Source organism: Chiloscyllium plagiosum, unplaced genomic scaffold (genome assembly GCF_037043375.1).
Source record: "Chiloscyllium plagiosum isolate Xiang-an unplaced genomic scaffold, Cpla_swu_hap1 HiC_scaffold_11, whole genome shotgun sequence".
NCBI lineage: Eukaryota > Metazoa > Chordata > Chondrichthyes > Orectolobiformes > Hemiscylliidae > Chiloscyllium > Chiloscyllium plagiosum.
Genome location: NW_028270149.1, coordinates 40,514,921 through 40,528,119, shown reverse-complemented (window position 1 = coordinate 40,528,119; position 13,199 = coordinate 40,514,921). Strand labels below are relative to the sequence as shown.

At 39.5% G+C, this 13,199-nt stretch overlaps 1 protein-coding gene across 7 annotated transcripts in view; it reads right to left on the bottom strand.

The window, feature by feature from the left end:
- LOC122557280 (uncharacterized) overlaps positions 1-13,199 on the bottom strand; it is a 118,101-nt gene that overhangs the window by 80,839 nt on the left and 24,063 nt on the right. For 4 of the 7 annotated variants that reach the window (XM_043704806.2, XM_043704811.2, XM_043704808.2 and 1 more), the window contains one exon: positions 1,071-1,562. In XM_043704806.2, coding sequence (XP_043560741.2) covers positions 1,071-1,192 — 122 coding nt within the window. In that variant the 5' untranslated portion in view covers positions 1,193-1,562. Of the gene's footprint in view, positions 1-1,070; positions 1,563-3,678; positions 3,776-4,299; positions 10,175-13,199 lie in introns of those variants that run through there. The other 3 variants (XM_087991992.1, XM_043704810.2, XM_043704809.2) reach the window with 3 other exon arrangements.

Genomic DNA, 13,199 nt, shown 5'->3' with positions numbered 1-13,199 from the left:
TTGTGTTTTTTCAGCAAGCCAAATTATAAGAAATCTAACAATATGCGATTTCTCTGAGAGCAATGTGTGTATTGTGTACTGTTTATGAATATAACAGTTCCAATCTAAACTTGAAACAAGTATGTGTGTTCTATGCTCAGTCAAATATGGCAAGTGCCTTAAATTACATATAACATCATTGTGGCATATTAACTTTTTAAAAGAACATTCATCTTAGGTCATAGTTGGAACACAGAGATAACACTTTCTTGGGACCAGTTGTAAGGTGACCAGGGTTGTCTTTCCCAGCACTGAGCTATGAGAGACTCATCTTAATTATTTATACCCAAATCATTTGCATTGTAATTGCTCAGCGCTGGGAAACAATAAGCATAGAAATCTAAATTCCCATTTTGCCTTAAGTTATAAAAAAAGTTTTAATCATTGCCTCAATGACCTATTGTTTTATACTTTAAAGAACAAGAATAAAAGTCTGCCTGGGGGCCGATATTTTGGACAGAGTTCGCCACTCCATCAAATGAAGTTATTGAGCTTTGAAATCAGGCTGTTTTTGGGAGTGGTCCCTGTCAGAAAAATTAGTACAATGTGCCAACATGACTTTTTCCTGTGCTGAAATGTTTATGAGCTGGACTGCTTCCAAAAAGTATGACAACCCAGTAACAGATTAGGAAAGTCACTGCATGAGGCTATACTGACCAAACTGAACAAATGGCCCTGAAACACACATACCTAATATTAGATAAAAGGTTTCAGTTACAAAAGATTTTTTGATGCATTTCAAAACACTGTCAACATTTTTGACTTCTATATTTAAGATTACTTCTGAGCATGAAAAATGTAGGAAAGTTTATGAATTAAGATGACAACTAACGAAAAGACTTTGGTCTGCATCAATTCTATGCTTCAAAGGAAGTACTTTCAGATATACATTCACATGGAGTCATTCGTAATGTCTCAAAAGCAGCAAGCCTACACATGTATGTAGGTGTGGAAGCTACATTGCAACACAGAACAATTATCAATACAAACTGGATTATAACTTTTTTGAAGGTTTTTAAACAGGGTCTCACCTGATTCGTTCACTGTCTTTTTTCTTGAGCTCGGAATCTCTCTGAATAACTTTCAAGAGTGCCTGATACTCATCCTCTGTCAAGAAACTGAGGTCCAAGTGATTATCCATCACTCCCTTCATTCCGTTATTGCATAACACAGGGTGAGGTGGGGTTGGTGTTATAGTAAATACAAAGCAGTGCAGAATTCCTAATGCTACTGCTGGATTCACTGAGAATATTAATATTCAAACCAATGCTGCATGATCAGACTTAATTGTACATGCAGTTAGGTACTTAATCCCAGCAATTCTTTTCCAGTCAATATCAGGTTTCCTTAATAGCTTTTGGCCTTTTGATTGGCAGATTGTATCAATGTGTCCACATCCAGGAGAGATCAAATTTTAAAGGACTTTGATAAAAGCCTCAGCAAATTTCATATGAGTCTGTATGAATTGCTAAATTGTGCACAAAAGGTAATGCTCATTCACAGCTTCAAGTATCCAAATGCACCTAAAGCAAGGAAAATACAGATTACTGTCTCAGTATTTATACATTAAAACATACATTGTGCTCAACAGATCTTCTCAACAACAGTTTATATTTATATATCAGCTTTAGGGTTATAAAACATTATAACTTTCACCAGGCAACAGAATCTAACAGAATTTAAAAGCAAGTAATGCTTGACACATTTGTTATTTCCTGCTAGGTTTCCTGAATAAATCAACTTTCGTCCCAGTAGGATAATGAGCAGAATGGAGAAATATTTCACAAGTCTACAACATTTAAAATCAGGCATGATATTTTGGACTAGATGGAAGTCCCACTGCTCATAAAAAAATGTTAAATTACCCAGTAAAAACTCCAGGTACATAACAATTCAGAGGCTGAAAATATACGATCAGACCTCAATGATCTTAAACTATCTGGGTTTATATAATATGTTGAAATAGATGAGGGTTCAACTGCAACACAACCGTGATTACCAATTAGTTGGCACTGAAGACAAGAAGACAAACAATGTGACAGGCACTTAATTCCAAGCATGGTTGTCAAAGAAAACAAGAGCTTACACATGCATTGGGGGGAGGGGACATACAGAAAACATGTTCAGACATCAAATTAAATTTGAAATACATGCTATTCAAATACACAGAGAGTACAAGACAATTATTAGATTTTTGTTTGAAGATTCATTTGAATTTTTATTCTCTACCTGAATCTGTTTTGCTTGCGAAATTGGCAAGCTATCAATCCTCTTGTCATACTGATGCTGTGCAAAGTCCACTGGGTACAAAGTTTTGTTGCACAAGGTTCACCCTCCATCATGGAGGAGGAGCAGAGAAAGAGTGGGGTTACAGCTGACAAAATAGCTATGTCCTGCTCCCAACATATAATACAGCTGATCATGGTACTCCAATGTTAGAACACCAACAGCAGTAACAGGACCATTCTACTCCTGAATTGTCTACTTGATCCAGGAAATTTTGCCCCTTCAGCCATTTCTAGAACTCAGTTTCAAATTGAGTTTAAACTAACACAATAGGCTGCATTTATGAAGGAAACTGAAGTTCTGCCACCAGATCTGAAAGTGGAAGACGACCTCACAGTGGCTCTCAGGGAGACATATATCCAGACCTGACCAGTTAAGTGGCTGCACCCAAAGCTGTCAGGGTCTATTATGGCAGTGGCCCACATCCAACAGCTATTGATCCAGTCAGGACACCAGCAGCTGATCAAAGGCACCGCCAGTAGAATGATCCTGAGAATCAAACTGCTCTAGTGACAATGTATGTATATAGAGATATTTCATGGATAAAGCATATTTTTGAATTTTAAAAAAAATCCTCAGAGATAAGTGGGGTTTATGGATTCCAGGACTAGGTAGATAGGTTCCCCAGGGAATTGCCATAGGGATAGTCAAAGCTTTATGGGTCACAAATTGTCCAAAAAAGGAGGGCTCCCTCCCTGAAGACTGCTGAAAGGTTTCATTAGATGGCCTCCCCATTCCTGTGTGCCTTCTTTCCCGTCACTAATCAAAATGGCATGATGGTAGGAAGATGCCAGGTATACCTCCCCATGCCATCTTGCCAACCTTCCTACCTCCTTCCCTATACCAGGAGGCTGGTAAAATTCCAGCCAATGTTATTTAAAATCCTCAGTTTATCTGATATCCAATCAGTTCCTAAAACTAATTACTTGCTATTGAAACACCAAATTCTCTATGACAAGGTTGCTCATGATTAGCTGCTTAGATTACAAATTCAGAGGAATACTTCACTGTATATAAGTTTCTGTAATTCCTTTAAAACATGATAAATCAGCATTCTGATCGATGTTAATGTGATCCCAAATTGAAGTTGAAAACATCAGCATGATTGATCATTTCTACACTTTTCCTTTGTTTGAATGCAGCTTTTAGTAAACCAAGTAGGGCAGGGTGACCAGAAAGCAGCAAACAGTGCTTACAAAACAGCTTTCTGTTTTCAACCAGCCTTTCGAAAGAAATATTAATTTCTCATTGTGATGACAGTGTGCATGCAAGAACAAATACAATTGTTAAGGAAAAGTTCCAGACATAAAGAGTTTGGTTGGTTCCTGAAACAAAAGTTAATCTTGTCCTTACCAGTTGTAGGTAAATCCATGTGTTGCATCACAAATAAATGTCTCTATGCGCATGAGGGATTGGCTCTGCATTTTGTAATTTCATCTGCATGCCTGAACTTGATAATATGAAAATGAGAAAATTTCTAACCAAACAATATTTTTAAAATGTTGTGTAATTGTTTTTTTAAAAAATGACTTCAAGGTTGAGTATTTTCTGAGGTAGTTTTTATTAATGGAAAGTTATTTTTCTTAAGACTGTAGGCATCAGTTAACATACTAAGCAAACAAAGCTATCATTATCCAAAAAGTGGGAGGATGGAAGGAGTCACACCTAAAGGCCCAAAAGGAACCAAAGACAATTGTGGCCTCATTCCTCTGAGCCACCTCTCCTTTCCAAGACTGCCTCCCTGATTCTGTGTGCATTCTCCCTCCTAAAATGCATTCCAAACTGACTGCAATTAACTACAAAAGTTAAAAATCACACAACACCAGGTTATAGTCCAACAGGTTTAATTGGAAGCACTAGCTTTCAGAGCACCGCTCCTTCATCAGGTGGTTGTGGAGGACACAATAGTAAGGCACAGAATTTATAGCAAAAGTTTACAGTGTGATGTAACTGAAATTATACATTGAAAAATACCTTGTTTGTCTGCTGAGTCTTTCATCTGTTTGAATACCATGGTAGTTTCACTTCTTTCATGTGTAAATCACAAAACTTTTTTTTAACTGTGACAATTGGTGTTAGCTCGACAATAAGTTGAAGGTGTTAGCCCCCTGTGTTCTCTGTCTATGTCATGATGTTTAGATTGATTCTAATCTAAAAAGTGAGATAACAGAGTTTTACATGAATTCATGCAGTTTTTGAGCAAAGCAAAATGCAACTCTGCAAGTACAAATTCACCCCACAAACGTATATGTATATGTGTGCATGTGGGTCTTTGTGTGTGTGTGTCTGTCTGTCTGTCTGGGTTGGGGGGTGAGCAAGATCAATCCCTAAGGTTGTTACAGGCCTGTTACTTATTAGATTTCTCTTTTTGAAGGGAAGAGGTTGAAACTTGAAGGGAGATTTGGTAGCTTGTGATGGCACCTGTAGTCAAATAGTTAATGTTTGCCTATACAGGTGGACGCAGCAGGTTAAGAAAATATGAAAGACAAAGAGAGGTTTCTTGATCCTGTGCAATTATAGGGGTTGCCTGGACTCTTTTAGCACAACAGTAGTTTATTTCTGAACATTTTCTGTCTTGTACTCCCTTCTGACTGAAAACTGATGATGTATCTTGGAGTTCTTCCTGGGGGTTCTGCAAAAATAACTTTTGCAATCTGTCTTTATCACAACCAAAGCAAAATGGCTGTTTTGGTAAGTTGAAATCAGCCAATGTTCCACCAGGCAAAGATATTAATTGAAGTCCTTTTCAGTCTCTTGTTCTCCCAGAAACTTGAATTATCACACCTTCAGAAGGAATCCCTGTGTTGTCCAAAGATTAAGGAGATTCTGTATTCCTTCCTTTCTCTTTACGTTGAGATGAAATAGTTCAATAGGGTTTGAACCAGCCCAAAGTAACAGACTAGTCAGCTGTGAAATCCACCTTGAAAGGAGTTTTAAACTTAACTTAGAGACTTTTCCCCACCAAAGTTACCAATTTTAAACCAAAGTGTTGGTTCTAAAATTTTTTCTTTAAACTCTGATCAAGACTGCACAGTAAGAGGAAAGTATTGCTTCCCCTGCCATTTATGATTAAGTCATACTCCATCTACAGAATATGCTCAGCAACTATCTCCATCTTCAGATTGCATATTTCATCATTTTAAGCTCTAAAAGGATGGCAGTGCAGAGGAAGTATATCTCAGTTTCTGCTAAGGAAATAAAGAATTAGATTCTCATTCTCCTATTCACTGTTAAGACTAGAAGGAAAGAACCACATCAATTCTTAATAAAAGTAGAGGTAAAGCTAGACAAATGTACATCAAAGTGTCTATAGTTATCACAGATGTTGAAACTCATATTACTATTGCAGTTACAACAAATTCTTTGATTAAGATCTAAACTGACACTTCCACTAAAGCTATTTAGAAGTAAGAAATATATTTTTACTTAATGATGGAAATTAAAATTCAACGATTCTTTACAGCACCTTCCAAATTTCATGGCTGCTCCCATCTGAAAGAACCAGGGTAGCAGGTACATGGGAACACTACCATCTGTAAGTTCCCCCACGCCACTCACTATCCTGACTTGGAGATACATTGTTATGTTGTTGGGTTAAAATCCAGGAATTCTCTCCCTAATGGCATTGTGGGACTATCTACAACATGTCAACTGCAGCAGTTCAACAAAGCAGTTCACCATCACCTTCTCAAGGGTAACTAGTGATGGGTAATAAATGCTGACCCAGCTAGTGCCACCAATGTCTCACGGGTGAATAAAGAAAAATGCATGAGAAGGAAAGGCCCCTGAAAACAGATCTGCTTAATGCAGCAATGTTATAGAGAGTCATAGAGTCATAGAGATGTACAGCACATTAAAAAGACTCTTCGGTCCATGTTATCCATGCTGACCAGATATCCCAACCCAATCTAGTCCCACCTGCCAGCACCCGGCCCATATCCCTCCAAACCCTTCCTATTCATATACCCATCCAGATGCTTTTTAAATGTTGCAATGGTATTAGCCTACACCACTTCCTCTGGCAGCTCATTCCATACATGTACCACCCTCTGCTTGAAAACATTGCCCCTTTCACCCTAAACCTATCCCCTCTAGTTCTGGACTCCCCAACCCCAGGGAAAAGACTTTGTCTGTTTATCCTATCCATGCCCCTCATGATTTTATAAACCTCTATCAGGTCACCCCTCAGCCTCCTGGCCTATTCAAACTCTCCCTATAGTTTAAATCCTCCAACCCTGGCAACATCCTTGTAAATCTTTTCTGAACCCTTTCAAGTTTCACAACATCTTTCCGATTGGAAGGAGACCAGAACTGCATGCAATATTCCAACAGTGGCCTAACCAATGTCCTGTACAGCCACAACACGCCCTCCCAACTCCTGTACTCAATACGCTGACCAATAAAGGAAAGCATACCAAACACCTTCTTCATTGTCCTATCTACCTGCAACTCCTCTTTCAGGAAGCTATGAACCAGCACTCCAAGGTCTCCCTGTTTAGCAACACTCCCTAAGACCTTACCATTAAATGTATAAGACCTGATAAGATTTGCTTTCTCAAAATGCAGCATTTATCTAAATTAAACTCCATCTGCCACTTCTCAGCCCATTGGCCCATCTGATCAAGATCCCGTTGTAATCTGAGGTAGCCTTCTTTGATGCCCACTACACCTCCAATTTTGGTGTCATCTGCAAGCTTACTAACTAAACCTCTTAAGCTCACATTCAAATCATTTATATAAATGATGAAAAGTAGTAGACCCAGTCCTGATCCTTGTGGTACTCCACTGGTCACAGGCCTCCAGTCTGAAAAACAACCCTCCACCACCACCCTCTGACTTCTATGAGCCAGTTCCATGTCCAAATGGCTAATTCTCCTGTATTCCATGAGATCAAACCTTGCTAACCAGTCTTCCATGGGGAACCTTGTCAAACGCCTTACTGAAGTCCATATAGATCACATCTACCACTCTGCCTTCATCAATCCTTTCTGTTACTTCTTCAAAAAAAATGCAATCAAGTTTGTGAGACATGATTTCCCATGCACAAAGCCACGATGACTACCACTAATCAGTCCCTTCCATTCCAAATACATGTAAATTCTGTCCTTCTTGATTCTCCAACAACTTGCCTAGCACCAACATCAGGTTCACAGGTCTATAGTTCACTGGCTTTTTCTTACCACCTTTCTTAAATAGTGGCACCACATTAGCCATTCTCCAGTCTTCCGGCACCTCACCTGTGACTATCGATGATACAAATATCTCAGCAAGAGGCCCAGCAATCACTTCCCTCGGTTCCCACAGAATCCTCGGGTACACCCGATCAGGTTGTGGGGATTTATCCACTTTTATGCGTTTCAAGGCATTCAGCACTTCCTCCTCTGTAATATAGACATTTTTTAAGATGTCACCATCTATTTCCCCACATTCTATATCTTCCATGCCCTTTTTCACAGTAAACACTAATACAAAATACTCGTTTAGTACCACCTCCATCTCCTACGGCTCCACACAAAGGTCCCCTTGCTGATCTTTGAGGGGCCCTATTCTCTCCTTGCTTACCCTTTTGTTCTTAATGCATTTGTAAAAACCCTTTGGACTCTCATTAACTCTATTTGCCAGAGCTATCTCATGTCCCCTTTTTGCCCTCCTGATTTCCTTCCCTAAATATACTCCTACTGCCTTTATACTCTTCCAAGGATTCACTCGATTTATCCTGTCTATATCTGACATATGTTCCTTCTTTTTCTTAACCAAACCCTCAATTTCTTTAGTCATCCAGTATTCTCTACAGCTACCAGCCTTTCCTTTCACCCTAACCCGGAATATGCTGTCTCTGGACTATCGTTATCGCATTTCTGAAGCCTTCCCATTTTCCAGCTGTCCCTTTATTGCGTATATCTGCACCCAATCAGCTTTTGAAAGTTCTTGCCTAATAGCGTCAAAATTGGCCTTTCTCCAGTTTAGAACTTCAACTTTTAGATCTGATCTATCTTATTCCACACTATTTTAAAACGAACAGAATTATGGTCGCTGGCCCCAAAGTGCTTTCCCACTGACACCTCTGTCACCTGCCTCGCCTTATTTCCCAAGAGTAGATCAAGTTTTGCAACTTCTTTAGTAGGTACATCAATATACTGAATCAGAGAATTTTGATGCATGCACTTAAATTCCTCACCATCCAAACCCTTAACACTACGGCAGTCCTAGTCTATGTTTGGAAAGTTAAAATCCCCTACCATAACCATCCTATTATTCTTACAGATAACGGAGATCTCCTTACAAATTTGTTTCTCAATTTCCCTCTGACTATTTGGGGATCTATAATACAATCCCAATGAGATGATCATCCCTTTCTTATTTCTCAGTTCCACCCAAATAACTTCCCTGGATGTATTTCCAGGAATATCCTCCCATAAAAACGCCACTCCCCCTCCTCTCTTGCCTCTCTTTCTGTCCTTCCTGTAGCATTTGTATCCTGGAACATTAAGTTGCCAGTCCTGTCCATCCCTGAGCCATGACTCTAATTGCTATGATATCCCAGTCCCATGTTCCTAACCATGCCGAGTTCATCTGCCTTCCCTGTTAGGCCCCTTGCATTGAAATAAATGCAGTTTAATTTATCAGTCCTACCTTGTTCTCTGCTTTGTCCCTGCCTGCCCTGACTGCTTGACTCGTCTTTGTTCTCAACTGTACCAGTCTCAGATTGAAATCTTTCCTCACTATCTCCCTGGGTCCCACCCTCACCTTACTAGTTTAAATTCTCCTGAGCTGCTCCAGCAAATCTCCCTGCCAGTATATTAGTCTTCTTCCTATTTAAGTACAATCTGTCCTTCTTGTACAGGTCACTTCTACCCCAAAACAGCTTCCAATGATCCAAAAATGTGAATCCTTCTCCCATACAGCAGCTCCTCAGCCATGCATTCATCTGCTCTAACCTCCTATTCCTGCCCTCGCTAGCTTGTAGCACTATAGTAATCCATATATTATTACTCAAGGACCTCCTTTTAAATTCTTGCCTAACTCTCTGTAATCTCCCTTCAGAATCTCAACCTTTTCCCTTCCTATGTCGTTAGTTCCAATGTATACAATGACCTCTTGCTGGCCCCTCTCTCCCTTGGGAACATTCTGCACCCTTGCAGAGACATCCTTGATCCTGACACTAGGGAAGCAACACACCATTCTGATTTTTCACTGCTGGCCACAGAAACATCTGACTGTACCTCTGACTAGAGAGTCCCCTGACACAATTGATCTCTTGGAACCCCGATGTACCCCTCATTGCATTAAAGCCAGTCTCAATACCAGAAACTTGACTGTTTGTGCTACGTTCCCCTAAGAATCCATCACCCCATACATTTTCCAAAACAGCACACTTGTTTGAAATGGGGATAGCCACAGAAGACTCCTGCACTACCTGCCTCCCTCTCTTACCTTTCCTGGAGTTAACTCATCTATATGACTGTATCTGTGACTTTTCTCCCTTCCAATAACTGCCATTCATCACATCCCCTTGCTCTTGTAAATTCCTCATTGCCTCCAACTGTTTCTCCAACCAATCCATTCAATCGGATAGGATTCGCAACGAACAGCATTTATTGCAGATATAATCCTCAGTAACATGTAAACTCTTCTTAAACTCCCACATCCGACAAGAACAGCATATCACTCCACTAAAGGCCATTTTTGCTTCTTTCAATCTACAGACCCAGAAGATAGCACTATCTTATTCCTCTATAAAACATTGTTCCAGGTTAAATTAATACTTACGGTTTATACTTTTAAGTTTAATCAAGAGACCTATCTCAATAAAACATATAATCAAGAAAGAACCCACTCTACTCACTACTGCAGACTTACTGTAAGACCACGCAAAAGTATTCACTTATCTGTTTCTGTGCTGTGATCTCTCCCAAACAGGATCCTCCAAGATTAGTTGTGAATTTCACTGCTTGTTCATTTTCCCTGGCGCACGCCAATGTCCAGCGATACATGAATTCAAACAGCAAAGGCAGTAACTGTGCAGGCTCACTGCTGTGTCAGTTTGCAGTGTGGGTTTATTTTCCTCTGTTTCTCTCCTGCACTGACCTCACCATGTGCTTACTTTGTTTGTTCCTTTCCCTTTTAAAATTGCTGTTTTGACTTTTCGTAATTCAACAAATCTTAGCAATTCGAGATTACCATCTCACTTATCTCAAAACAAGGACAAATGTATGGAATAACTCTAAATTACTAAATAATTCTTGAAGTTTGGATTCCAAGGTAACAGATGTACAGATCATGTAATTTATTTAGTTCCATCTTCTGTGCTTGATCTTCAGTGAAGATCCAAGTGTTTGTTCATTCAAGGCCAAGTTCTTGCAAAATACTGCTTATTGGAAGCATTAAACTAGGTGCCTGGGTCAGGTTAAAAAGAACATGGTAGAGTAAGATATGTTACTTCCCTCAATATTCCCCATTGTATTTCATAGTCATTTCTCCCTCTGAGCATTCCTGATTCCTGATGAATGGCTTTTGCCCGAAACGTCGATTTTCCTGCTCCTCAGATGCTGCCTGACCTGCTGTGCTTTTCCAGCACCACTCTGATCTAAACTCTGGTTTCCAGCATCTGCAGTCCTCACTTTTGCCTATTTCTCCCTCTGAGTCTAGCCTCTGGGACCATTGATTTAAATCACTGGGTGGAATTTTCCCATTTTTAGTTCAAGGCTTTTGCTGAGTGAGATTTCATTGTCCCCAGTCCACTATGGCTCTCAGCAGCTTTCCTCATGAAATCTTTTGCCCCTCCCCTCACTAATTATGCATATGGGCTATTTGGTGCCTTTCTACTGGCAGAGAGACACAGATGCTCACCACTGCTGGCACGGCCTGGGATGCACTCTACTGATGACATATTTAAAGCCCAGCTGCAAACCTAATCAGACACCACAAGCCAGGAACTGCCTCTCATTCTGCAGTGTTCAACCATTATCACTGAGAATGTAAGGAGAGCTCACACCCCCACTTTGCTGTAGGAAGCGCTGCAGAAGGAATGGTGGAGTGGAGGATTAGGTCAGTCCTGTGTTTGGAGTTAAAAGCAATGCATAGCAGTGCAAGAAGGACGACGACTTTCTGTACTCTGCAAGGGTAAATACCAGAATCTTCCCTCTGCTACCTCACGCTCACAGGGCTACCACTCACTCTAACTTTGTCACTGCACATGCAAGTCATCCAGATTCATGGACGACTCTCAGAATTGGATATAGAATGACTCTTACTCTCCACCCAAACAAATAATGCTTCCTACTCTCCGTACCTCCTACTCCCTCACTGTCATCATGACCCTGATGGGAAAATTGATCTGGAAATCAAGCCCCACTACTTCATGAGTCACCGCCAATGTGAAAAGTGATTAACTTAAATATTGGGATAGTTCATTTCTGTCTGTGAACACTATCTAGGATAAAAGAAACTCACATCAAGTGTCAGCAATGAGCAAAAAACCAAAAACCTGTTTACTATAATGAACATGCTCTTATATATGGGACAATTGATTATTAATTAATAATATGGAAACTTAAATTATATTTTGGATTAGTGGTGCTGGAAGAGCACAGCAATTCAGGCAGCATCCGAGGAGCAGCAAAATCGACGTTTCGGGCAAAAGCCCTTCATCAGGAATAAAGGCAGAGAGCCTGAAGCATGGAGAGATAAGCTAGAGGAGCTTATCTGGTTTCCAGCATCTGCAGTCATTGTTTATAGCTAGCTGATTTTAAACGTAAATTATAGCCCATCTAAATGAAGCACACATTAGTTCACAAATAAGATGGACAGGACAGATGAGACAGTCTGTCAGATATATGGTAGGTGGAAAACATCTAGGCAAAAAATGACAAATTCTGTGGATCAAGAATCCAAAGCACAAGGGAAAATGAGGTGACTTTCACAATTTCTTTTGGTTTTTCATGATCATATTATGTTGTTGGCTGTGGTGATCCTCCATTTGGTAGCTGGTCTGTTGAACTAAGTCTTGGCTTGAGTTAGAAACATTCTTTCTTTGCAGAGTTTTTGATGGCTATTTATTTTCCACTCACTGATGGGGAAAGAGTGATCATAATGTGGCAGACTTGTGAAGGTGTGAGTTAAGTGCTCTGTCTGCTCTCAGTTCTGAGTCAAACTGCAGCTTTAAACCAATCCAACTCCTGTTGCTTGTCAACTTCTTTTTTCTCAAAAACAAAAAAAAAATCTTATGTCAGCATGGCTCTCAAATTTATCGCATCCAGCTTCTTAAAAAAAAGTCTTTGTGTAACTTGTAAGTAACCATTATTCCAATATTCCTTCAAGTTGCAAATATCAAAAAAACGAGTTATTTCTCTACCCTAACCCTATCGCAGTCAAGCATTTCAAACTTCTATTTTTAAGTTTATAATTCAAACAAAACACGTCATTCTTATATAACTCAAATCTTGGAAAGATTAAATGCCATTTTTAAATGTATTTTATCCCAAGACAAACATTACATGTATACAATAAAACACACAAAATATCATATTCCTTCACTCATACTCATTCATACCAAAATTACTTACAATGTGAAAAAAATTAGATGTAATTTTGGAACTTGAGTCTGAATTTCATTTGGTAGTCCATGCTGAATAAAAAACTGAGTTAGGTTTTCCACTACTACTTCAACAGCATCGATCCTCAAAAGAATAGCTTCTGGAAATAGGTTTTTCCTCTCCTTAACTAGAAGGACATAATGGTGTTCTGTTTTCATTTTTAGCAAAGGTGCAACACATTGAATGACACTTCAAAGATGGGTGTAGGTCTTACAGGTGTTATTTACATGCAGAGGCTTGCTATTATCTAACAGAAATGACATATTTTACAGAACTGCA